This window comes from Scophthalmus maximus, chromosome 3 (assembly GCF_022379125.1).
Source record: "Scophthalmus maximus strain ysfricsl-2021 chromosome 3, ASM2237912v1, whole genome shotgun sequence".
NCBI lineage: Eukaryota > Metazoa > Chordata > Actinopteri > Pleuronectiformes > Scophthalmidae > Scophthalmus > Scophthalmus maximus.
In genome coordinates, this window is record NC_061517.1 from 15,322,903 (window position 1) to 15,344,026 (window position 21,124).

The 21,124-nt window shown below is 43.1% G+C and overlaps 2 protein-coding genes across 3 annotated transcripts in view; one reads left to right on the plus strand and one right to left on the minus strand.

Moving 5' to 3' along the window:
* Positions 1–55: 55 nt before the first annotated feature.
* Positions 56–17,007, minus strand: rimkla (ribosomal modification protein rimK-like family member A). The gene is made up of 5 exons (XM_035646425.2): positions 16,145–17,007; positions 9,038–9,268; positions 7,067–7,153; positions 5,609–5,812; positions 56–4,737 (listed from the first exon to the last, which is right to left on the minus strand). The coding sequence occupies exons 1-5, from the start codon at positions 16,305–16,307 to the stop codon at positions 4,217–4,219; spliced, it is 1,206 nt and encodes a 401-aa protein (XP_035502318.1). The 5' UTR covers positions 16,308–17,007; the 3' UTR covers positions 56–4,216.
* A 2,633-nt stretch (positions 17,008–19,640) lies between these two features.
* LOC118316844 (forkhead box protein J3-like) overlaps positions 19,641–21,124 on the plus strand; it is a 50,994-nt gene continuing 49,510 nt past the window's right edge. For both annotated transcript variants that reach the window (XM_035645080.2, XM_035645081.2), the window contains exon 1: positions 19,641–20,269. The gene's annotated coding sequence lies outside the window, so the exon portion shown is untranslated. The remainder of the gene's footprint in view (positions 20,270–21,124) is intronic.

Below are 21,124 nucleotides of genomic sequence, written 5' to 3' on the forward strand. Positions count from 1 at the left end.
ATGATATTAGATATTCTGGATAAAGCAATAAAAAGAGGACGAGACACATTTTCAATGGTTTTTCAATAATGACTCATCTTTATTTTAATCCAAAAAAAAGAGAGGGATATAAATGTACAGCATTTCGCACATCTGTTAATGACATGATTTGGGATCCATTGTGTAACACTGTCAGAATGACACAGAGAATAATGCTGCTGGCATTTGCTGAGACCTTTTTGACGCAATGTTTGTTGTTTTCGTTTTTTTTTTTCCGCTAATAGCAGTCCAGAACCTCTTCATCAGTTCACCAATAGGCAGATTCAAGATGTCGCATATCTACAGGTCATCAACAGAGAGCCGCATTGTTCCGCTGAAGCATAAACATTGGATTTTTCCTCCTGCAAATAAAAGAATATTGTAAACCTTCAAGCAAACCTCAGGTTGTAAAACACATTGGCATAAAATGTACCTGATGATTGCAGTGAAATCCAACATAATATATACAATTCTGAAACACGTATCCTTTATATCAAAACAAAGAATCGCTGTTTAAAATCATCTCACCACCACTAGTCTTATTAGTACTGAATTATACAACAGAATTCTTATTTTTGGCATTCAGATTCATTTTCATGTGTTGTGAGGCAGCAAAACACAGAAACACTTGGATCTCCTCATATTCCCTTTTTTCTTCTCCTTCATTTTCGAGCCAAATATACATTAGCAGCAGTGTGGAATTAAATAGCAACCTTGTGCTCTGTTGTGTCGTCGTACACAGTGACCAGTCCAGATGTCCCTACAGATTAATTCCAGGCTTGCCGAGCACCACACAGGCCAATACACTTTCAGTAAGTTTATGAGTTACACACATTTCTTCTTTCCCCATGTCATGGCCATGTGGTACCCCCGTTTCTTTCCAATAGCTTCCAGACCTTGTATCCACTTCATCGCGATGTATGAAGACCAAGCAGAGAGGAAAAACCCGCCTGAACCGGGACCCTGACCCAACTACGATCCTCAACTCAATGCTCTCCGAAGGGAACAATGAAAAGGCATTAAGAAAGTTGTTAGGGCACAGTTGAATGAACCTCCGATGGAAAGATGTGTGCTGTCATATGGATGATGTATAAAACAAGTGTTTGACCCACAGCGGCAGTGAGAGAGAAATGGGCATTCCGTTTGTTCTTATGGCTGGCTTTTTGAATGTCTTAAAATGATATGAGACCTTTGATCCATACGTATGTACACAATGTGGAATGAATGGCGCGGGGTTCAATACAAACACGGGGACTTCAAAGAAAATAAACAAAAGAAAACAAAAGAAGGGGGACAACAAAAACTGTAGATACCCATGTAAGCTTGGATGTTGGAATGCGACTTGATGATCAAGATCACCGGCCATTGCAGAGAGTTGACAGTTTCACAGTTTGTTTGTCAGATACTTTGATTATATAGATACTGGACGACATCACAGTGGTGTTAAAATGATGTTCTTGTCTCAGTGGAGCCATTGTGATCGCTCCACAGCAAACTTAATGAAAAGCTGCTGTCCCTGTCGTCTGGTGGGTTTTATATTTAAGACCCTCAAAGCAGGACCCTTTTTCGATTCCAGACAGTTAGTAAACTGGGCCACAAATAACCCCCGGGAAAAATCAAAATCAAGCTTCACAGCGGTTTCACTTTATTGAGACAATATTAGTTCACACAGACCACTTTTCTTTAAAAATACCATAAATTAGGAAGAAAACAAGGAACAATATAAAACAAGCTGGGGGGAAAAGTGCATGTTAACCATGGTGTACACCACATTGTCTCATACTGAAGTTTACAACCTTTGTTTTTTCCATTGTTTTGTGTGTTTGTGTGTGTGTCCTTTTGTCTGCCTGTAGGTATGTGTTTTATGTTTTTGATATGTGTCGAGCTTGGATGGATACGTCATGCCTATGGGGGTCAGGGGTGAGATCCAGGCTGCTTCCCTGAGTTGTGTTAAACAGAAAAGGGTTACAAGCCTAAAAACGTAGCTGTGGCACAGAGTTTACACTTGGTTTACATTTCTGCTTTTGGCCAGATCTGTGAATTATTCTTAAACGAATGGCAGTTACCCCGGAGTATCCAGCCTCAGGTGTTGATGAACAGAAAAGCATAAGCAGTAAACTTTTTGCCACTGACATCCCTGTGTTTAAGTATTTTGTTTTGTTTTCCCTAAGGAAACAGAAAGCAACCTTCTATTCAAAGAAACTGCAAAAATATAGATTCCATTTTTTATTTGTACCATGCCAAAAAATATGTCAAGCCAACATATTTTATGGTTAATGATTTATCAATATTTTTTTTGTTAAAAAGAAAAACAAACAAAAAAGACAAAACAAGGTGAAAACAATAAAAGCAAAATCTACAAATCATGACTTGAGAAATTACATCTAACCAAATCAGGAAAAACCTTAGCACCAAATTTCAATTTCATCCTCTCAATGTTCCAGGTGTGTACAGATGCGTTTGTCCACAGTAGCTAATGAAAGTTTCTATGTTGGCAGTTATATCTTAGCCAATCCAGTTTCATCAGCTGGATACTAGCATGCACTGAAGTTAATCCCCTACCTAAGTATTTACAAAAAGCTATAAAGGAAGAAAAAAACATAATACACAACTACCTTTTTAGTTCTTAGAGGTGAAGATAGAGAACAGTTGGTGAATCAGGGGCCGTTTGAAAACCACGAGGATCCTGGCTGATATGTGCTGTATGTTTTGAATATCAGTCTTTCTATGGCAGTGAGAAGTCACTGTTTTTGAGGTATATTGCAGGTGTAGACTCAGGTCAGACTCACACTCTCAGGTTTCATGTTTCCTTAATTTGTCATCTGAGTGAGAACAAAACAAAAATGCACCTGATTATTATAAAGTGCAAGACATTGAATGGATTTTTAAAAAAGCAGCAGATTGCTGCTGCTGGTAAAGGCGGCTAATCGAACAAGCTATCCAGGAATGTAAAATAAAAAATTGAGTCATGGCATTTGATCCTTTCCAATATTCCAGGTTGTGACTCTAAAACAGAACTGCTATTTGATATCTACGACCTTGCACAGGTTAGGGCAGTTTTGCTTACGTCATTACTTTATTCACATAAAACATAGCTAATGTATGGACACTGCGTTAGTACCCAGGAAGATTCTTCTATTGGTTTGTAATCTGGGTGAATAATATTCTTATTTAAGTAAACAATTCAGACACTGGGTCATCAGCCTCTTATTCATTTGTCAAATCCACCTACACTTTAAAACCAGTAATGATAAATTGGCATTCAAAAGATTTTAGCTATAGATTTATTCATGTTATCATGTTAATGCAGGTAGTTGAGGACAAATATTTCACTGTATTTCGAATACACATGAAAATAAATTGATCTGAATCCGAATCTTAACCTGGTTAAAAAACAACAACATTGAGTAATACATTCTGTTTTAGCTGGATGTACAACAAATTACATTTATCATGTTTCAATTATTATGAATTATGAATAGCAGTAACTTTGACATGAATTTTCCTTCCGCTGCTACGGGATGGTCCCCATCCCGTTACGTGTATTGGACAGGAACACTACATTGCTACATTGGAACTGACTGTAAACTGTGCCGAGAACAAGGATGCATTCCTCTACCAAGGAGCTAACCACTTGAAAAAAACAAGAAACACTTAACTTTTGCCTGCAAGCCACCAAACCTGTCTCCAGTCTCAGCACAAAACCCTTTTTCATATCAACATAAGCTTCATCTCCTTTGAATAATGTTACTGTATTGTGAGGATAAAAAAAGATGGCGTGTGTTCGCCTGTATAGGAATCCCATACCCACCCAAAAACTTCTTCAAAACAGAAACCAGAAGAGGCATTTAGCTGTTTTTTCTCCACCGTGCTGCAGTTAAAGCTGAGTTTGCATTAGGGTTTTTTTTAGTTGGGGATAAGAGGTGCAAAGACAGGAGAGTCAGGGGAGCAGCCTCAGATCTTTGCTTTTGTTTCAGGGAGTTAGCAGGAGAGGGCTCATTTTTTGGTTCGTCTGTGTTTCTGTTCTTGTGTCTGACTGTGTTCTGTTTGTTCTAGTTTTGCATTTAACATCCTATGTTTTCATCATTTTTTGGACTGATATGTGTTAAGGAATGTCGGTTGCCATGCATACAGTGTGTGTATGCGTGTTTTCGATGTGTATTTGTGGTGTTTGTGTGTACGCGAAGCCGCTTGAATCTCACTCAGTCAATAACTTGATCTCATTGGCGAGGAGGGTGTTGAAGTTGTATGCCGGATCAGGGAGGCCCGGGAGATCGGCCAAGGTGGGGGCTGTGGACTGGCGGGGCGAGGATTGCGAGGGCTCAGCCAGCTCCGGGTCACTCTCACTGGAAGTAGAGCCCACGCTCATGTTGCAGACGGCCTCGGGCATCGAGCCGCCGCCGGTGGGCACAGTGCACACCTCGGGCTCGCTGCTGGTCTCACTGGTGCTCGACACGACAGACAGCAAGGACATCTTGCGGGTGAGGCGGCTGGGGAGCATCGACAGGGCAAAGTCGGCGACGATGCCCGCCACATCCATGCCGCAGGCCTGGTCAAAAGCTATGAAGCCCACGTTGGCGTTGGCCTCGCAAACCACAAACGAGCCATCGTTGAGCTGCAGGAGGTCAATGCCACACACATCCATGCCCAGGATGTTGGACACCTCTATGGCCAGCTGCTTGCCCTGCTCGCTGAGTGGACACATCATACCTACACCACCTAACAATCCAGAGAGACACTGGTTAATACCCACCACAGTATGTGCTGCATTCACTTCACATTGTGTGTGACTGACCATAAGAACAACTTGATTTTCATCTAGATTGAAAGAAAAAAATTTTTTCTTTATGAATCAAGTGTAATAATAAACGTATGTGGAAGAAATATTTAGTATTAGAATGTCATAAGAATCGAATAGGACATTAATCCACCCAGAGTCAGAGAAAGTGCCAACATGACCTGTTACATAAAGGCAGAATAATCTGATGACTGATGTCCTAAATATGTCACAGCACATTACGGCCTCGACTAGACCAGAACTGCTTGAGCTCTGACAAAAACAATCAGTCACATCCACTACGACTGCTGTGTTACTTGATGTCTCTCAGGGTTAATTCAGGATAATATATATATATATATATATATATATATATATATTTTGTTGGAGAAGGTGCCATGATGATTGTTAATAAATGTCCTCATACACAGAATTACAGCAATCCAGTGACCCCTTGTATGTAGCATACAAAATACAACACAGGTCATGTTTTTCTTCTAAAGGCCTTGCTATAATGAATGAATCAATATATATTTTTTAAGTCTCCGAGCGTAATATTATCCAGACTAGTTTTAGTTTTACCACACAACCAGAAACCAAACATTAGAAAGCGTAACTCGGCTAAAGACTGATTTCTCATGACTGGAATAACCGGGGCATTAAAAAAAACTTGAAAACTTTTCCAGTGTAGCAGTGATAATGGAGAAGGGGGCGCGAGTGCGGTATGGTAATGTGTATGTGTGTGTGTGTGTGATAGTGTTCAATAGTAAAGCAATTTACTGTGACATCATTGACTCTCGAGCGTCTGCCTACCCAGGGAGCAGTTGCTCTGCATGCGACCGTCAGTGGAGCAGCGTAGCATGGAGCCAATGACGCGGCCGCCCACCAGGACCACCCGCACGTCGCGGCCATGCGACTCCTTGACGTACTCCTGAAACAGGTACGGGGTTTCATGGCGGATCAAGTGGCACAGGTCTGTCAGGTGTTGTTTGTCCCGTGCCAGGAACACTGCCTTGCCTGGGAGAAGGAAGGAGATGTGAGATGAAGTAAAGAAGAAGAGGTGAGCTTGTTTTCAGGGTTGTGTGGATTAACTGAAGCTGTTTATAGCAACATGAAAACAAGGTGCTCGCAGGGTCTGATAATTTAAGTAACACGTGTTGAGGCTGGATTACTTCCTCAAAGTCTTTCCTGACAAGTAGCTGCTTTTGCTGACCAAGTCTCATGCCAGTTCCCATTTCTTGTATAGTGGACAGGACACAACTGTTGGCAGCCACAGAATTGCTTCTCACAGAGGATAGAAGACGCCTGTTTTAATTAGCACCGCTTGGCTCTGTCTCCTTTTTTGTCAAGCCCTCTGACCCCTGTTCCAGCACAAGGGAAAATCATGTGGCTGTTGTGTGTACGTGCACACAATGTGCCACTAACAAATCCGAAAGAGATGACAAGGCAATCCCTTGGTAACAGCACAAAGATGTGAAGATGTGAAGATGGAAAGTGGCGGTGCATCGTGTAACACTTTGCAAATCAAAACCAAGGCGAACAAGCAATGTGAATCAGGGAGAAACATTAACATCACTAGTTAGTTCACATGATACCAAAACAAGGCATACACCATGTTTTGGATTACAACACTTCAAATCTCTACAACTGGGCAGCGAGAGCACATGAAATCTAACTTTGGGACCTTGTAAACATCCTTACGAAACTCATTTTTATTTGCTGAAAAAAAAGAAGGCAAGCTGGACTTCAGCCAGTGTCAACGGTCAACCACAGAGGGGAAGAAAGCGACCCTTGAGAACTCCATAAAAAGGGTCGTGTTAGTGGTTGACCAACAGCTGCTTTCCCTAACAATGCTCTGCAATGGCAGCCTGGGCTAAGCCAAAGTCCATTGTCATTGGTTCACACAATGGCAGAGCCAGTCAAGTGTCGATAACTATGAATAGAAAAAGGAATAATGGGTCAGCAGACACTGGGACTGATTTTTCTAGGAAGCACAGCATTGGTGGCAAGGCTGAAACTTCCCACACAAGCGTTGTTAACTGAGGCAAAATAAGAAAACGGGGGTGAATTTGTAAACTAGAAACAAAAATGATTAACCCAGCAGCCGTTACGACCCTCTGGCTTTTATGTATGTTGCAACACCACAGTTCTAATCATTTAACACTGTGTCAATGAATTTCATTTAAGGGTGGACGGAGCTGCCATCGGCAGCCTGTAGCATACAGATTGTTCCAGGCGGTGTATAGTGAAGAAATAGACAGATGGTCTTACCTCTGTGGCCACGTGCATTTTTCACCACCACTGGATAGCCCAGGGGCTCGGCCTCGTCAATCATCTTACGGAAGTTGTCGTGCCCTCCTGGGAAATGCCCATGCACACAAAAACACAAATCAGACACGCACACCGATGCAGAGGTGAAACTTACACTTAAAGAAAAACTTTTTTCTGTGTGTTTGTGTATTGAGGGATGGTGGGGAGGAACTGCTGAGCATCGCTATGGCAACAGAAGTGGATCAAAACAGAAGGGCTGTAGGAGTGCTGTCCTTCGCTTGTACTTATTTTGCTGCTTTATTCATGAGGTTGGAACAGAGAAGTCACTGAAGAATGCATTAACGTGAAGCAGCTGACCATATCTGACACTGATTCATAACAGTGGCTCGTAGCAACAGATGTGCTTAAGCTTTTTCAACTTTGGCACGAGAGGCGATTGAAAAATATGGGGGGAAAATGAAAATTGAACTTCTTTCCCCTTCCTCTCTCTCTTTCCACCCCCTCTCTCTCCCTCTCTCTGTCTGGTCTGGCATACACACAAGGGAACAGATGTGGACTATACACTGACACACAGCTTTTTCCGACGCACTGGTTCACATGTGTTTTCGGCGAGAGGGGGCTAGAAAGCGAGTCAGCACAGGATGAGGTGGACACCGAATGTGGGTCCAATCACGTCACAAGCAGCTGTAAACAGGAGGGAGGCAATGGCATTTTGTATTTTGAAAAATCATGAGGCATGGGGTGGGGCATAAAAGGGGGGAGGGGTGGAGGGGGGTGTTACATAAGCCCTCCAGCTGCTCTGCATGCAGCGCCTGGCCTACTGTGCAGAGATTCGAATGGAATGTAGGCCAAACAGCCCTCATCTAATTCTTTTATTCTTTCTTTCACACACACCACAGAACTGTGGATTTTTAGCAAACAGAGAGAGAGAGAGAGAGAGAGAGAGAGAGAGAGAGAGAGAGAGAGAGAGAGAGAGAGAGAGAGAGAGAGAGAGAGATGTGCAGTGATGCCGGCAAGCCTTTGTTTTGCCTAATAAAAATCAACAAACTGTAGTGGCCTGGCTTGTCTCGCCTTTCTGAACAACCGGTGAAAACCAGTGGTGTTAGAGAAGTTATAAGTGGCTTGGTGGACAGCGAGGATGTGACCATATGGTTTTCATATAAATGGGATTTTCTCTCTTGTTGTTTGAGTGATTGCGGCGGAGTAGCGATCATCGGACTGATGGCTTATTAATCTGTGTTGCACAGGCACATGTGGACTAAAGCCTGTGATGGAACTAATGTGATTGAAATGCCAACATGCTCAATACGGCAGTGCTGGTGTTGAATGTGATCATTCGTTTGCTTGAAGATGACATATGTTCACTCGCGCTTTGTTTAGTCATTCTTACAGACAATATTTAACATTCATTTGGATATGGACAGCTGCATTTACTCTGTTTTACTTCATCTTAATGCGTCACTGACCAAAACATTTTCAGTAAACACTACACAAGATGAGGAAACATTCATAAGAAAGATAAAGCAAGTAAAGGCATTTTGAAGCTATAGGCTGAGTGGGTCTATGGGACTTCTTGGGAGACGTTGTCCAGGAGGTTCTGTGTGTGTGTGTGTGTGTGTGTGTGTGTGTGTGTGTGTGTGTGTGTGTGTGTGTGTCTACTCAGGTAATTGCCGCGTGTACAGAGCCCTAAGAGTCCTACAAATGGAACGATGAAACGTCTGCATGACGGTACATGCAGTATTGGCCAACAGGTGAGGATCTTTATACTCATGTCCTGCACTTGCTGTCCGTACACTGAGAAGTGGCTGTATTAATAAAGTCGGTTACATTCCACATTCATAGTCTAACTCGCTGATTATACGCTTGGAGGTGCACCGCCTCAGACATCTTAGTAACAACAACACAGTGCTACCCACAACACATCAACACAGTGGACGAAAAAATTAAAATGAACGCCAGTTAGTGATTTACCGTAAGAGAAGGTGTCGGGAAGAGGTACCCCGTGGCCGGCCAGTTCCTGAAAGGTCCAGAACTTGTTGACACAGTTGAGTATGGCCTGGGGCCGGTTGATCAGCCGACAGCCCATCTTCTCAAGGTGACGCAGCACAGTGATGTCACTGTCTGACTGCACCCAGGGCGTGGGCACCCGCACCACCACCACCTGTGGATAAGAAGTCACCAATTCCTGCTCCACTCGCAGACCTGCAGGAAAAGAGAACACGACCCACCGTTACAAAACAGTCACTCATTTGTTAGCAATTCATTGTTTTTTTTTTCAGCCTGTGGTCAAACTAATTTTAAAAGTTTTGGACATGAACCCCATACAGTTCTCTAGGTCACTCAATACAACTATAAGCTGCTAGACAGAGAATGTTATCTTACATGCCAAAAGTCATATTCACAGTAGCTAGAAACACTGGGAAAGTGAGTGGTGACTGTTTTTGAATCCATAATCTACCAGTGGAAAAGTTTACTCCTCTTGTGGAGACTGTTTGTGGACATTGCTGCAGCGTTCGTCACAGCCCTGACTGAGAGTTGGCCAGGCTACAGCACCGGGCAGAGGCAGCTGGCTTCAAGGCCTGTGGTGTTAAGCCATGAATTTGGAACGTGTCTTGCTTGCTGATACGATTATTTACATGCGCCACACATCCTTATACAGTACTCCCCTGCAGTGATGCCAGCTCCTCTGCATTTTGGCCCAATACCGTCTTCCCTCTCCTGACTGAGAAAGAGATATCCTTGCTGATATGCAGATACGATACAGACACACTACTTTGTCTCAATGTAGGGCAGTGGGATAGAGAGGGATTTAAGCACATGAACACACACTGGGGGGAATGGCATGGCTAGAAACACTATATGGCACAGTATGCAACAAAATATGTCTTATTTAAAATAAGCCCTGTTCACTACAGGCATTAAGATGTGTCCTGGGTGATCTGATCACAAATGGACAACTCTCAATACAGGTGTGAATGCACATAGGATGCATTGAGGGGGCTTTAAGATCTGAATGTGCCCTAATACCTCTCCCACTTTAAGGTGGTCTCTAACTCTCTCTCTATCTATCTATATATATATAGATAGATTGATTGATATATTAATCTTGAGGGTAACGAACATCTTCTTAATTTCTGTTTGGTGATTGATGTGAATGTGTATTATCATATAGAACAGAGAAGTAATATCGAATCACAACTAGTGACGCATTACTTTTAGTAAGTTTAGGCCTGACATCCATACTACTGAGGGGGTTTTTCTAACCATTAAAACTTTTGGAAATGCTGCATTTACGATTTTATTCTGAAATCTGTAGGCGGAGGGGGGTTTAAGCCTGGACAGGCAGAAACTGAACTTTTTTCTGACTGGGTCTTATCAGTCATGATCTATCCTTTCCTTATTTTTCACTCTCCTATCATGTGAAACGTTTCCTTAAGAAAACCGACAGCATCAGTCGAATACCAGTGGTGAAGGAATGATAGATTAAAAAAAAAGTTTAAATAAAGTGTTGCTGACCTTGCGGTCTTTGCTAGTAGCTGTTGTACGTAAATGGTCTTGTGATCTGCGTTTCAGGTGTGTAAGTATGAAAGGAAATCCTTTTTGATACAGTGTTTGAATGCACATTGGGACAGAGATCGTAGACTTATAGCTGTCCACGTGTTGGGATCATCCCACATTAATGTAAGTTAATGCCAGGTGCGAACAGAATCAGGGTTTTCAATGTGTCAGCTTGAAACCACTCTTATTATGCAAATGTATTAGCTAGCTAAACGAATGTTTATAGGTTACTGATCAGCCATCAATGTAGCACAGCGTGTATGTGTAAGCCATGGAAAACGGAGGAGAGTTGACAAAGATATGATTGTGCTGTAAGATGAAGAGAATGATATGATGTAAAATAGCTGTCTGACAAGACTAAAACTCTTCATCATTCACTAGCTGTCTCCAGTCTCTACCAACAGCTATCTGGATCCACAGAACAGAACAAGATTTTGAGACTATTGGCTTGATATAGACTAAACACAGATGGCATATTCACTATCCATAGTCAAGGATTTGGCAGCACTTTGCTGGTGACTGGTGTTACTTAGTCACCCTGGATGAGGACAGGAAACAGAGACACTGTGAAATTTTTGAGCACCCGATGCGACTCAACAGCTCATCTTGACGAACAGACTGGGTGACAAAACCTGTGCGAACGTGTGGGTATGCACATATACTGTATGCACGGGAGGAGAGACACGGTTGGCACAAGTACAACACTTCACCTCCACCGTGACCTGAATTTTCAGCCATCTTAGAATCCGCAGATTCACAGTAGTGACAGCACCACTGGCTGAGACCATCAGAGGTCACAAGAAGCTTGATGGCTGCTGCATACATAATAACAAAAGAGAGACAGCTATTGATGCATCGGGCCTGCATAGTGTGTGCGTCTTGCACACACCATGGCTCGTATCAACACTTTTTTTAGGGTCAGGTGGAAGGGGGAACAGGAGAAAGGCAGCAGACAGAAAAGGTCAGAGATGTCTTGTATCTGCAACACGGAGTAGTGAAGGGAGGGGGAAACAGAAGCACATGAAAAAAGGGAGAGTAAGCGGCCCTGAAAAAGCCTGCCACCTCCCCTGTTCCATCCTCACAATCTCAGTATAGAAGCGGGAAGATTCACTGTCTCTCTAGCCCTATTCAACACTCTCACACTGCTCCGATTGTGCAGTCACTGAGAACACTGTGAGTGGTGTTACAGTGGGAAGTGTCAGGGGATGTGGTCTCATGGTTTTTGACAGACAGTATTCAGTGTTCGCGGTGCTCGTCGCATCTCCAGGGGAACCAAAATGAGACCAATGAGGCAGCCAGATGAATCGGTCCTATTCATCTGTGCAAGTGTTCTTGTGCATGGCACTGTCTGTCATGTGACCAAAAAAACCCCAAAAAACAAACAACAACACTCAGAAACCCGGCTGACCATTTCGGTGTATAACCAAGGCAACATAGGTTTTTGTGGGAGTGTCTAAATTCGGCGTGGGTGTGACCTATTTATAGTTAGTATTGGTGGGGTTTTTCTTGCCGCGACGACAGACAGTCATCTTTTCACGCTTCGTTGAACTGTGTCTGTCCCATTTTCAATCTGCCTGACAAAGCTAACAAGCATTCTATGCATACCGCTGCAACGTCACAAAGAAGCCAATGCCGACAAATGCTGTGCCAATGTTTGGCTGCTGGGTCCTGCCAGGCCTGAATGCAGTGTCAGTCTGGGTCAGGACCTCCTTTGTAATTTAGCCTCATGGGGAAGCTGGTTTCCCCCTAGATTCCCTCTGGTGAGGTTTTAAGTCTAACAATGTCTTCAATGGTCTAATGGCACATATGTGTCGTCGATACACGTGTCAGACAAAACAAAAAAATCTTCTGTTCAATTTAGCATATCATACGATGAAACCCAATGCTATGTAAATTGATAACGCCTGTAGGAAATAAAGGCGTATGTTCTTGGCCGAGTCTTTACACTCTTTCTAGGCCTTACTTGGCTGCTATTTTTAGATTTTTGGGTAGGAAATATTTGGTGTTCACCAACCCACTTTAACGGATGTTTTTCAGGGTGTGTTGGTCAATGTTGCTGTCATTGTAATATTACCTCCCTGCCTGTGTGTTTCCTTGTGTGGAATAAAAAGGATACAATTGCATGTAAAATGCTACTGATATGTGTTAATACGTAAATTGAGCAGGCTTCTTTCATATCTAGAGGGAAAAGTAAGTACTGTTAGCATATTTGGCACACAAAAAAAATGAATTGCTAACATTCATGATCCAGACAAGCATGTGACAAACTGAAAATGAGATACTGCTGGTTAATTAACAAATTAGCTATTTTCTGGAAAAGCACTGGCGGCATGTCCTATCAAGTCACATAACCAAAACTGTACTGTACACTCACCACATTATCTAAAATGTTTGTTTTAAAAAAGAACCTGAAGTGTGTGGATAAACAACAACAGTTGGAAATACAAAAGTTGTTACTGCAATCAAATCTGAACCCTTTTACTACCTGTAAAATGACAGACAACTGAGCAGTTACAGACAAGAGGTTTTGGTTGTAAATAAAGCTGGGCCACACTGCTGATCATCATATAGTCTAGTGTGTCAGATAATGGGGAGCCGGTGCTTCATAAATAACTAAACAAGGATTAGCATTTAAGCGACAGGATTTCAACACCACATATGTTGATGCTGATACACGCTCACATGCCTGCATCAATGTTCCACTTTCCCGCTCACTGACACGGGCGCGTTGCATTTATCGTGTTTGGGGTAAAAGTGTGCCCACTGGCATGCACACGGATCACAAAGGATTGTGACATCAATTCAAATCCGCTCTCTGTTTCAACATCTCTCAGCACCAGTCATGGGATGTGAAATGCCTCCAGCCAGCTGAATGCTGGGTTTGGCTGTCTTATGTGAGGGGCCGTCATCGGTCATTAAAAACATGATGGTGTGTGCGTGCGTGCGTGCGCATGTGTACATTCATATCTCCTCCTCGGGACAGACTGAACCCATTAGCTTCAGTGTGAAACGTGGACCTCAAACCCGACTTGAGTACACAAAAAAGAGCCAAGAGAGGGGGAAACCTTTGAAATAGTGAGCTGTAAAGGTGTTATCAGTTTCAGATTTTGATTGCATCCTGACCTACCTTAAAACAAGTTCTGCGCAAGAACATATTTCAAGTTAAATTCAAGACTTTTTAAGACCATTGTGAAGGCAATTCAAGAAATATTCCACAACCATGCTGAAAAATGAGTAGGAACGAGTGCCACAATTCCTTGCAAAGTAAATCAATTTGTTCAACATGAACAGGACTATAGGGCTGTATGTACGCAGCTTTAGACGGTGTCTCCACAAACACTAGGCTACATTAATCTGAGCTTGTCTCCCTTGGCTGAAATCTTCTCCTCAGTGTTCTTGGGCTTTCCTTCATTGCTTTTATATGACAGATGTTTAGCCACTGGGTGTTAAATCCAGTGGCAATACTGGGTGATAGCAGGTGTTTGCTGGTGGCTTTTTACGGCATTGTTTTTTGGCTTCTCTGACCTTTCGTCAAGACTCTGATGTCTTTATGCCCAAAATCCACATTATCCACATCAGACTATTTTAGAACCATTGGAAACCCTGTTATTTTAGCTAAGGTTGTCAATGTACCATCTACTACTAGTGTATGTAATGTCATCTATCTAACACTAGTGTTAGATGTTTTTTGTGTTGTCGGTCGCTGCAACCAAGACAAAGGACAATAGTGGTGAATAATTTCAACCACTTAAAAGGGGTGGTCAGTGACCACAAGGGCATTGCTGTTGGTGAAATACCACTTAAGTTTCGATTTAGAATTTAGAATAAACTCCAAAACGTCCTTCACATGTTTATTGCATCTAGTATTGCATGGTTATGCAAATACACATTAAGATTAATTGCATGCACAAAAAGATTAGCAACTTAATTTGAATGAAACGGTGTGGTGGAACTGCAATTGAAGTAAATGTGGGTATTGCATATATACAGTAGATGAATACTGAGGTTACAGGGCCAGCATGCACCTCGTGACCCCCAGCCAGAGCGCGTACTACTCCGCAGCTCTCTGTGTAGCGAACCCACAGGGAAGCCAGTCTGTCCGATGGCTGTTAATCTGTGATGTCAAGCCAAGGCTCAGGAGATATATTTACTGTATGCCCGACTTGGGGCCAGCATGGATTACAGGTCATGCTAACTGCCTTGCTCTAGTTGTGTGCATCTTGCTACAGGTCGAGGCAGCCGTCTCCCAAACCAATCTGTCTTGGCCGACATACTCTCCTTTTTAAGACGTCTCCCTGATGCATGCGTTCAGCATTCAACAGATCTTAGTTAGACAGTCTATAGATTAGGTCATATTCTTAAATCTTAAACCATTAATGTAATTTTCATGTGGTGGGAATTCAGAATAAAATGCCACAAATATTTTGTTGATGTTCACAAATATTCCTTTGGCTTCACAATGATATGTGATATATACTGTGCGACTTTGCCATGACTGAGTATGAAGACAGGACCTGCTGCCATGCTCACCTCTCTTCATCCCACATCTTCTCCAAACTAATGCCAGTCTACACTGACGTTCACTGAGACTTGCACAACTCTCAATCAGGTGACACAGCCCCACTTGACACCGACCTGACGAATTCCATGTGCGTCTGTGGTTTGGGTGTTCCTACTGCCACCGGCCCTTCATCGAGTCACTACTGTGAGGTGAAAACCGGCTGAACATAAACAATGTGAACTAAAAAAAGTCAACACGAGAGCATGTCATCACAGCAGCAACATCAAAAAGTAGCATGGATGGATATGGTATTATATACAGAAACTGAAACAGCCGCTTATTAGGGTAAATTGATTTCAGACTATTATTATTTGACAATTAACCCAATATTTTTGAGGAAGTGATAACAAGCGGGTCCCAGTTATGGGGTAAACAATAGACTAAATATTAAGATCTGACCATTCGTTAAATACGATGTAAATCAAATCCTAATTTTAACATTCTATACAGAACATAGTTAATTCCTGGTTGCCAGGTCTCCACGTGAAAACCCCCCCGTTAACTTTTGAGGGAATACCACAAACGTCGACGCCAGGGCGACGCACTGTGCAGTAGAATGAACTCGTATCGGGTTTATTCTAGCAGTAAATGCCTGTGATCTGATCACAAGGCTTCTGTGGTAGTAAACCTGTGCCCCTGTGTCTTTAGGCAAATCTTATCAACCGCTGTTGGGGTTGCAACGTACTCAGCGAAATTAAATCAAGTGTGATCGCGCCCCTCAGTCGGCAGACACTCGAGATGGGAAGTGGGTTAGGCGGTCACGGCACACTTCGCTGCCTTGCTAGCAGGCGGACCAGGCCAGCCCTCCCCTCGCATCACGGGAGTGTGGTCCCCCCCAAACAAAAAGCGTCTGGCGTCGTGCAGACGCTTTTTGGTCTCAAATCACTGTACACTGCATCGTCAACCTACACACTTCACGGCCGGACATGAACCGGCGAGGTCAGCCGGGTAGTACTTGCCCAATTGTCCCTCGGTGATCGTAAGCACGATTTGATCCATGAGAAGGGAGCGGAATTCCACATCCTCGTCGGCGCAGCGCTCCTTCAGTGCCCGGAGGATCTGAACCTGGGGATACTCCTGGCTGATGCGCCGGTCGGTCACGAACCAAACTCGGGAGCACATTGTCGGTTGCGTAGATTCACAAAGTCCCCCCCCCCCCCCCCCAAGAAAAAAGGCCTGAAAACACACACAGTTGTAGTGGTGGGAGGGGGCAGGTGAGCGGTGTCAGCGCGGGATCCGGGGCTCGGGCGGCAGCGGAATAGCACAGAGATGCTCACACAATGGAGACCTCGGCGGCTAGCGCTAGGAGCAGGCGGCGGTGCGGCTAAAGCAGGACCACGGCTCAACCGCTGTGTGGGCCGAACCGGCTAGGGCGAATGGTATTCTTTATCACCTGTGTTTGCCTTCGTTTGCAGCCATCGAGTCCTCCCGGGGCGCGGACAGATGGGCCCAGACTGCGCAAATTCGACAAAGACGAGCCGAAAAATATCGCTGCCCGCAAAAAAGAACTTGCCTCCGTTTACTGAGATGCAGCTCTTGGCTCAGTTCGCCCGCCGGGGGAAGACAAAGCTCGGGCTGTGCCGCTATGTCCTGTTCCCGTTGTCGACGCACAACTACCAATGAAGTTTCCCCTGGTCGCGGCGCTGGTCCGGCGTCACAAACCGCGAACTCGTCGGTTTATCACAGTAAACTTAGCAAACGCACAACGACTACCGCCTCGTCTCCGTTTGGCTGCTATCCACGCGGTATTGGTGCTGAAAAGTGCACACGCTCCGTTTACAACTCCACTTCTCCGCGTGCCCGTGCGCGGCGGACAGGACCGACCCCAAAATAAAATGTTTGGGGGGGGCGAGCCAATCGCCGCTCACGAACGTTCCCGTTGTCCAATCAGCACGCGGAAGGCGTGGGCGAGTCGCAGCCGGGTTAACCAGTGGGGGAGGCCGAAACTGGCAGAGAGGGCGGGGTCTGGTGAGGGCGCGCGGAGGTGCTGCGCGAATCAGTGCGTGGAGTGCAGTCTGCAGTGCGCACGAGACCGCGCACTTCCCGAACCGGTTCAGACCAGACGGTGCGAGGAGGTTTGGCGAACACCGACAGCGCTGTCTCCATGCTGAAGTGGCAGGAAATGGAGAAAAAAAAAAAAAAAAGGTCATCACAATCCCAAGACGTCGACTCCTCAGTCACCTCCTCTGCTCTGTATCATTTTCTCAAGACTGGGTGGCGTTTTCTTTTTTTATTTGACAAACAACTTGTGTTTAGGCGGTGTCGCCCAAGGACACCCCGGCTCAGTGGAAGGAAAACACTTCGACGTGGTGATGAAGCGAAATTATGCGACTGACCCACTTCTCCTATTCTCTTCCCTCTTCGTGCCCGCGAATGAAGCCCTGTGTGAATATCATTGTGGGCGGGTATAATTTAGGGAAATCTGCCATCATACAGCATATTTAAAACGCAGCGGAACCTTCCTTGATGATTGATATCAACGTCTCCTTTGTCAATCGCAAATAATATCCATTGATCCACTTAGAACAAAAGCTGCTCCTTACGACTCCTGAACCTGCCTGATAAATCACAACGTCTTTTTAAGTTATCTTCAGTATCACAGTGATCATGTGATCATTTTCCGAACATGCGTGGGTGCATTGCAAACAGGATTGTCTAAAAACTAATTCGGCGTACATTTGAATGGTGCTTATTTGCCGAAAATATAAAACAAATATAGACTGAAATAATACAGCTGGCAAATAGTTATATCCCCCAAAGCATTATGGGAAGTGTAGTACCAGACTTTGAGCACGATTATCTCCCAAATAGAGATAAGACCGTTACAGTAGATGTTTACAGCTCAAAATGTCTCATCTACATGGCAACATAGTTCTCATATTTCTGGAACACCAACATTTCCCTTTATCTATTTAGATATAAAGGGGGCAAAGTCAAATGTAAACATCTAGACCAACAGCTCTTACAGGTTATCTACTAGTGTTCTAAAATGGTAATGTAATGTTTTCTGCAGGTTAACCAAGTGAAATGAAATAGCACTATACGCGTTTCACCATACCAGCCAAAGTATGAAAGTATGTTGGAAAACCGTAAAAGACCTGGCCCTTATGAAATATAAATATTTTTTATATCACTGTTTTCAGAGCTTCGCAACTGTATATAACTCCTGATATAATTCAATATAATTGGACTGATGTGACCTGCAAGCAGCAGATAATGGATGCAATGCAAGATTCGATTAATGAAGTTATAGATGTAGTCCCATTACATTACTGACAAATAGCTAAAGTTAGTCAGCAGCACAATATATATATCTATATAAATCCTTGTATAAATAGATATAGATAATAGATTAATATGTCCAACATCACAATGTATTCAATGTACCACCAAATAATAATAATAATAAAACAGATTATCATATAGCACTTCTCTTAACACAGTTAAAAAGTGTTTAACAGAAATTTTAAAAATGGAAATTAAAAAGACAGCAAATAAAACAAAAGAAAGATAATTAGTTAATAGCATAATGAGTCTAGTGATACTAGATCGATTAACTGTTCCACAGTTTGGGGGCTTTAACAGCAAAGGCCCGGTCACCCTTAGTGACCAGACAGGATCTCGGAATGGCATTGTCATTTAGCATCTCCTTTAAACCTCTCCATTTAGCCTGTCTGTGACAGTTTGGGCCTTGTGCTTGTAAAATTATGGAAAAGTATGCAAATTAGACAAGGGGTGTAATAAGCTTTCTGAGCTGACGTGCTCCACCCACCTTGTGCCCTATAGCCAAGAATACCTTTTTAGGATCATAGGTGTTTGTGCTTGTGCCAAGGCATTTTGCCTCAGCTGATATCCAAGGAGAGCTGATCCTCAGCGAGTGTTGCAGTGATGGAGACACCCATAACTCTCTCAGCCCCCCTGATTGTTTACTTCCCACATCCATGTCCAACAATAACAAAGTTTCAAAATGGATTCTTAATTCCATCAAATTATCCTTTTTTAAACTGTATTTTCAAATAGATTTGTAAATTCTATGATTATTTTTGAAATCCATAATTCATCTTTTAATATTTATGTTGTTTTTTTTGTAAAATCTCCCATTTATTTAAACAATTTTATGTAAAATCTCCCATTAATTTAAACTATTTATGAATGGATTAATATTTCATTTGTTTTATTTATTTTTTAAGAATTCCCTTTTTAATTCACCATTGGAATTTCATGTGATTGGTTAAATTGTATATTCATTCATACACTGATTTTAAAGAAATATATTAATGCATATGTTTATTGTTATAGATCAATGAAAGGCCTTTTTACCATTTAAGGTTAGACTATTCTCCATAATAGTCAACACAAACGCAAATTCGTTAAAGCAAACTTCCAAAACAGCGTTATTTCAGAATTGGAGTTTATATACCCAGGAATTCAAAAGAAATCTGCGCAAGCGCAGTTCTGAGCATACGTTGCGAGCTCGGAGTGTTCTCGCGAGGCGTCGTGGTGCTCCTGAATCATCGAGACGGAGGCAGGCTGCTATATTGTAAATCGATACATTTATTGACTGATAATCGCCAAAAATCGCATTTCTGTCGCTCTGAAAAAATGGATTCGAATTGCGCGCCAAGAACTTCCGGGAACCGTCCGAAGTCTACACGAGTCACGTGACGTGCACAGCATTTAGGACTTCCGTTGTCGCGACCCTCATCCTCATCAGACTGCTCTGGACAATAGCTTGCTGCAACGTGGGAGACACGCAGCCTGCACGGAGCAGGCTCGAACAGGGCACAGCCCGATGTGCTGCCAAATGAGCCCGGAGCAGGGGCTTGGCATCCGAACAGACACATTCCTCCTGACAATGGTCGCGCAGAGTCATAAAGGGAAAAGACAGACGTGCTCTGCTGCAGGACCAACGTCACATATTTGTCACATGAATGACGCCTCGTTGAGTAGCTGCTCTCCCCCTCAACATTTCGTGCACAAATGAACTGAACTGTACAAAGCCACACGAGAAATCACTGCTCTCTGCATATATACTGTTCGGGTAGTCATCTCTCACCTCTGTGGTTAAACGTGTGGAGAATAAGGTAAGAACATAAAAAGCTGGCTTCATTCGGAATCATCACATTCACATCTGTGACCACGAGGTGAACAAACATTTTCATTGTTGTTGGCGATGGGGGCGAGCCCGCACAGCAGGGGGGGCGTTTTTTGTTGTTGCAAGGATGAGGCATATATGACAAGTCATTGGCTTACTTTAAACAACAACAGCGTTTTCACGCGATTATCCACAGTTTCCAGTGTTCAACCAGACCTGATTAAATCATGGTTAAAACATAGGTAACCGGCACATTCAAGCTTTCGTCAGGGTCGTTTTTAAACGATCATGGAAACATTGTCTTAGGCTCGAGTGCCCTCTGGTGGTGGACTCAGAGAATACAACAATTTGCCCGGAGGAAATTCCTAGATCACAGTTCTTTATCTTGTGTGGTGTGTTTTGTTTTTTGTTTCCATATTCTTCTTTGAAATGTTAAAATGAAAGACTAATTTAAGAATCTAAAAGTGTTAAAATGTTATTTATCATTTTAAAAACGATCAACACACTCCTGGTTTGTTGTTATTTTCTTTTTACTACAGTCTTTTCTTACAGTCTCTTTTAGCCAAAGAAGTATGTGATTCATGAAGGAGCAGAAATTGAGCACTGTACACTGATACTTTGAAAATCTTCCATATAATTCTGACAGATATTTCATTAAGCACGGCAAGCACCGGCACCATCCAGACGAGTGCAGCACTGAGTTGTTTCTAAGCAGAGCTCTTATGATGTGGGAAATGGAGCAATGTGACCAAGCCCACAGACATAAACACTCATTTTGTTCTAAATCTGACTTAATGTAGTGGTGTTAAAAGATTGGGGGAGAATTATGTTACAGGAATACTGA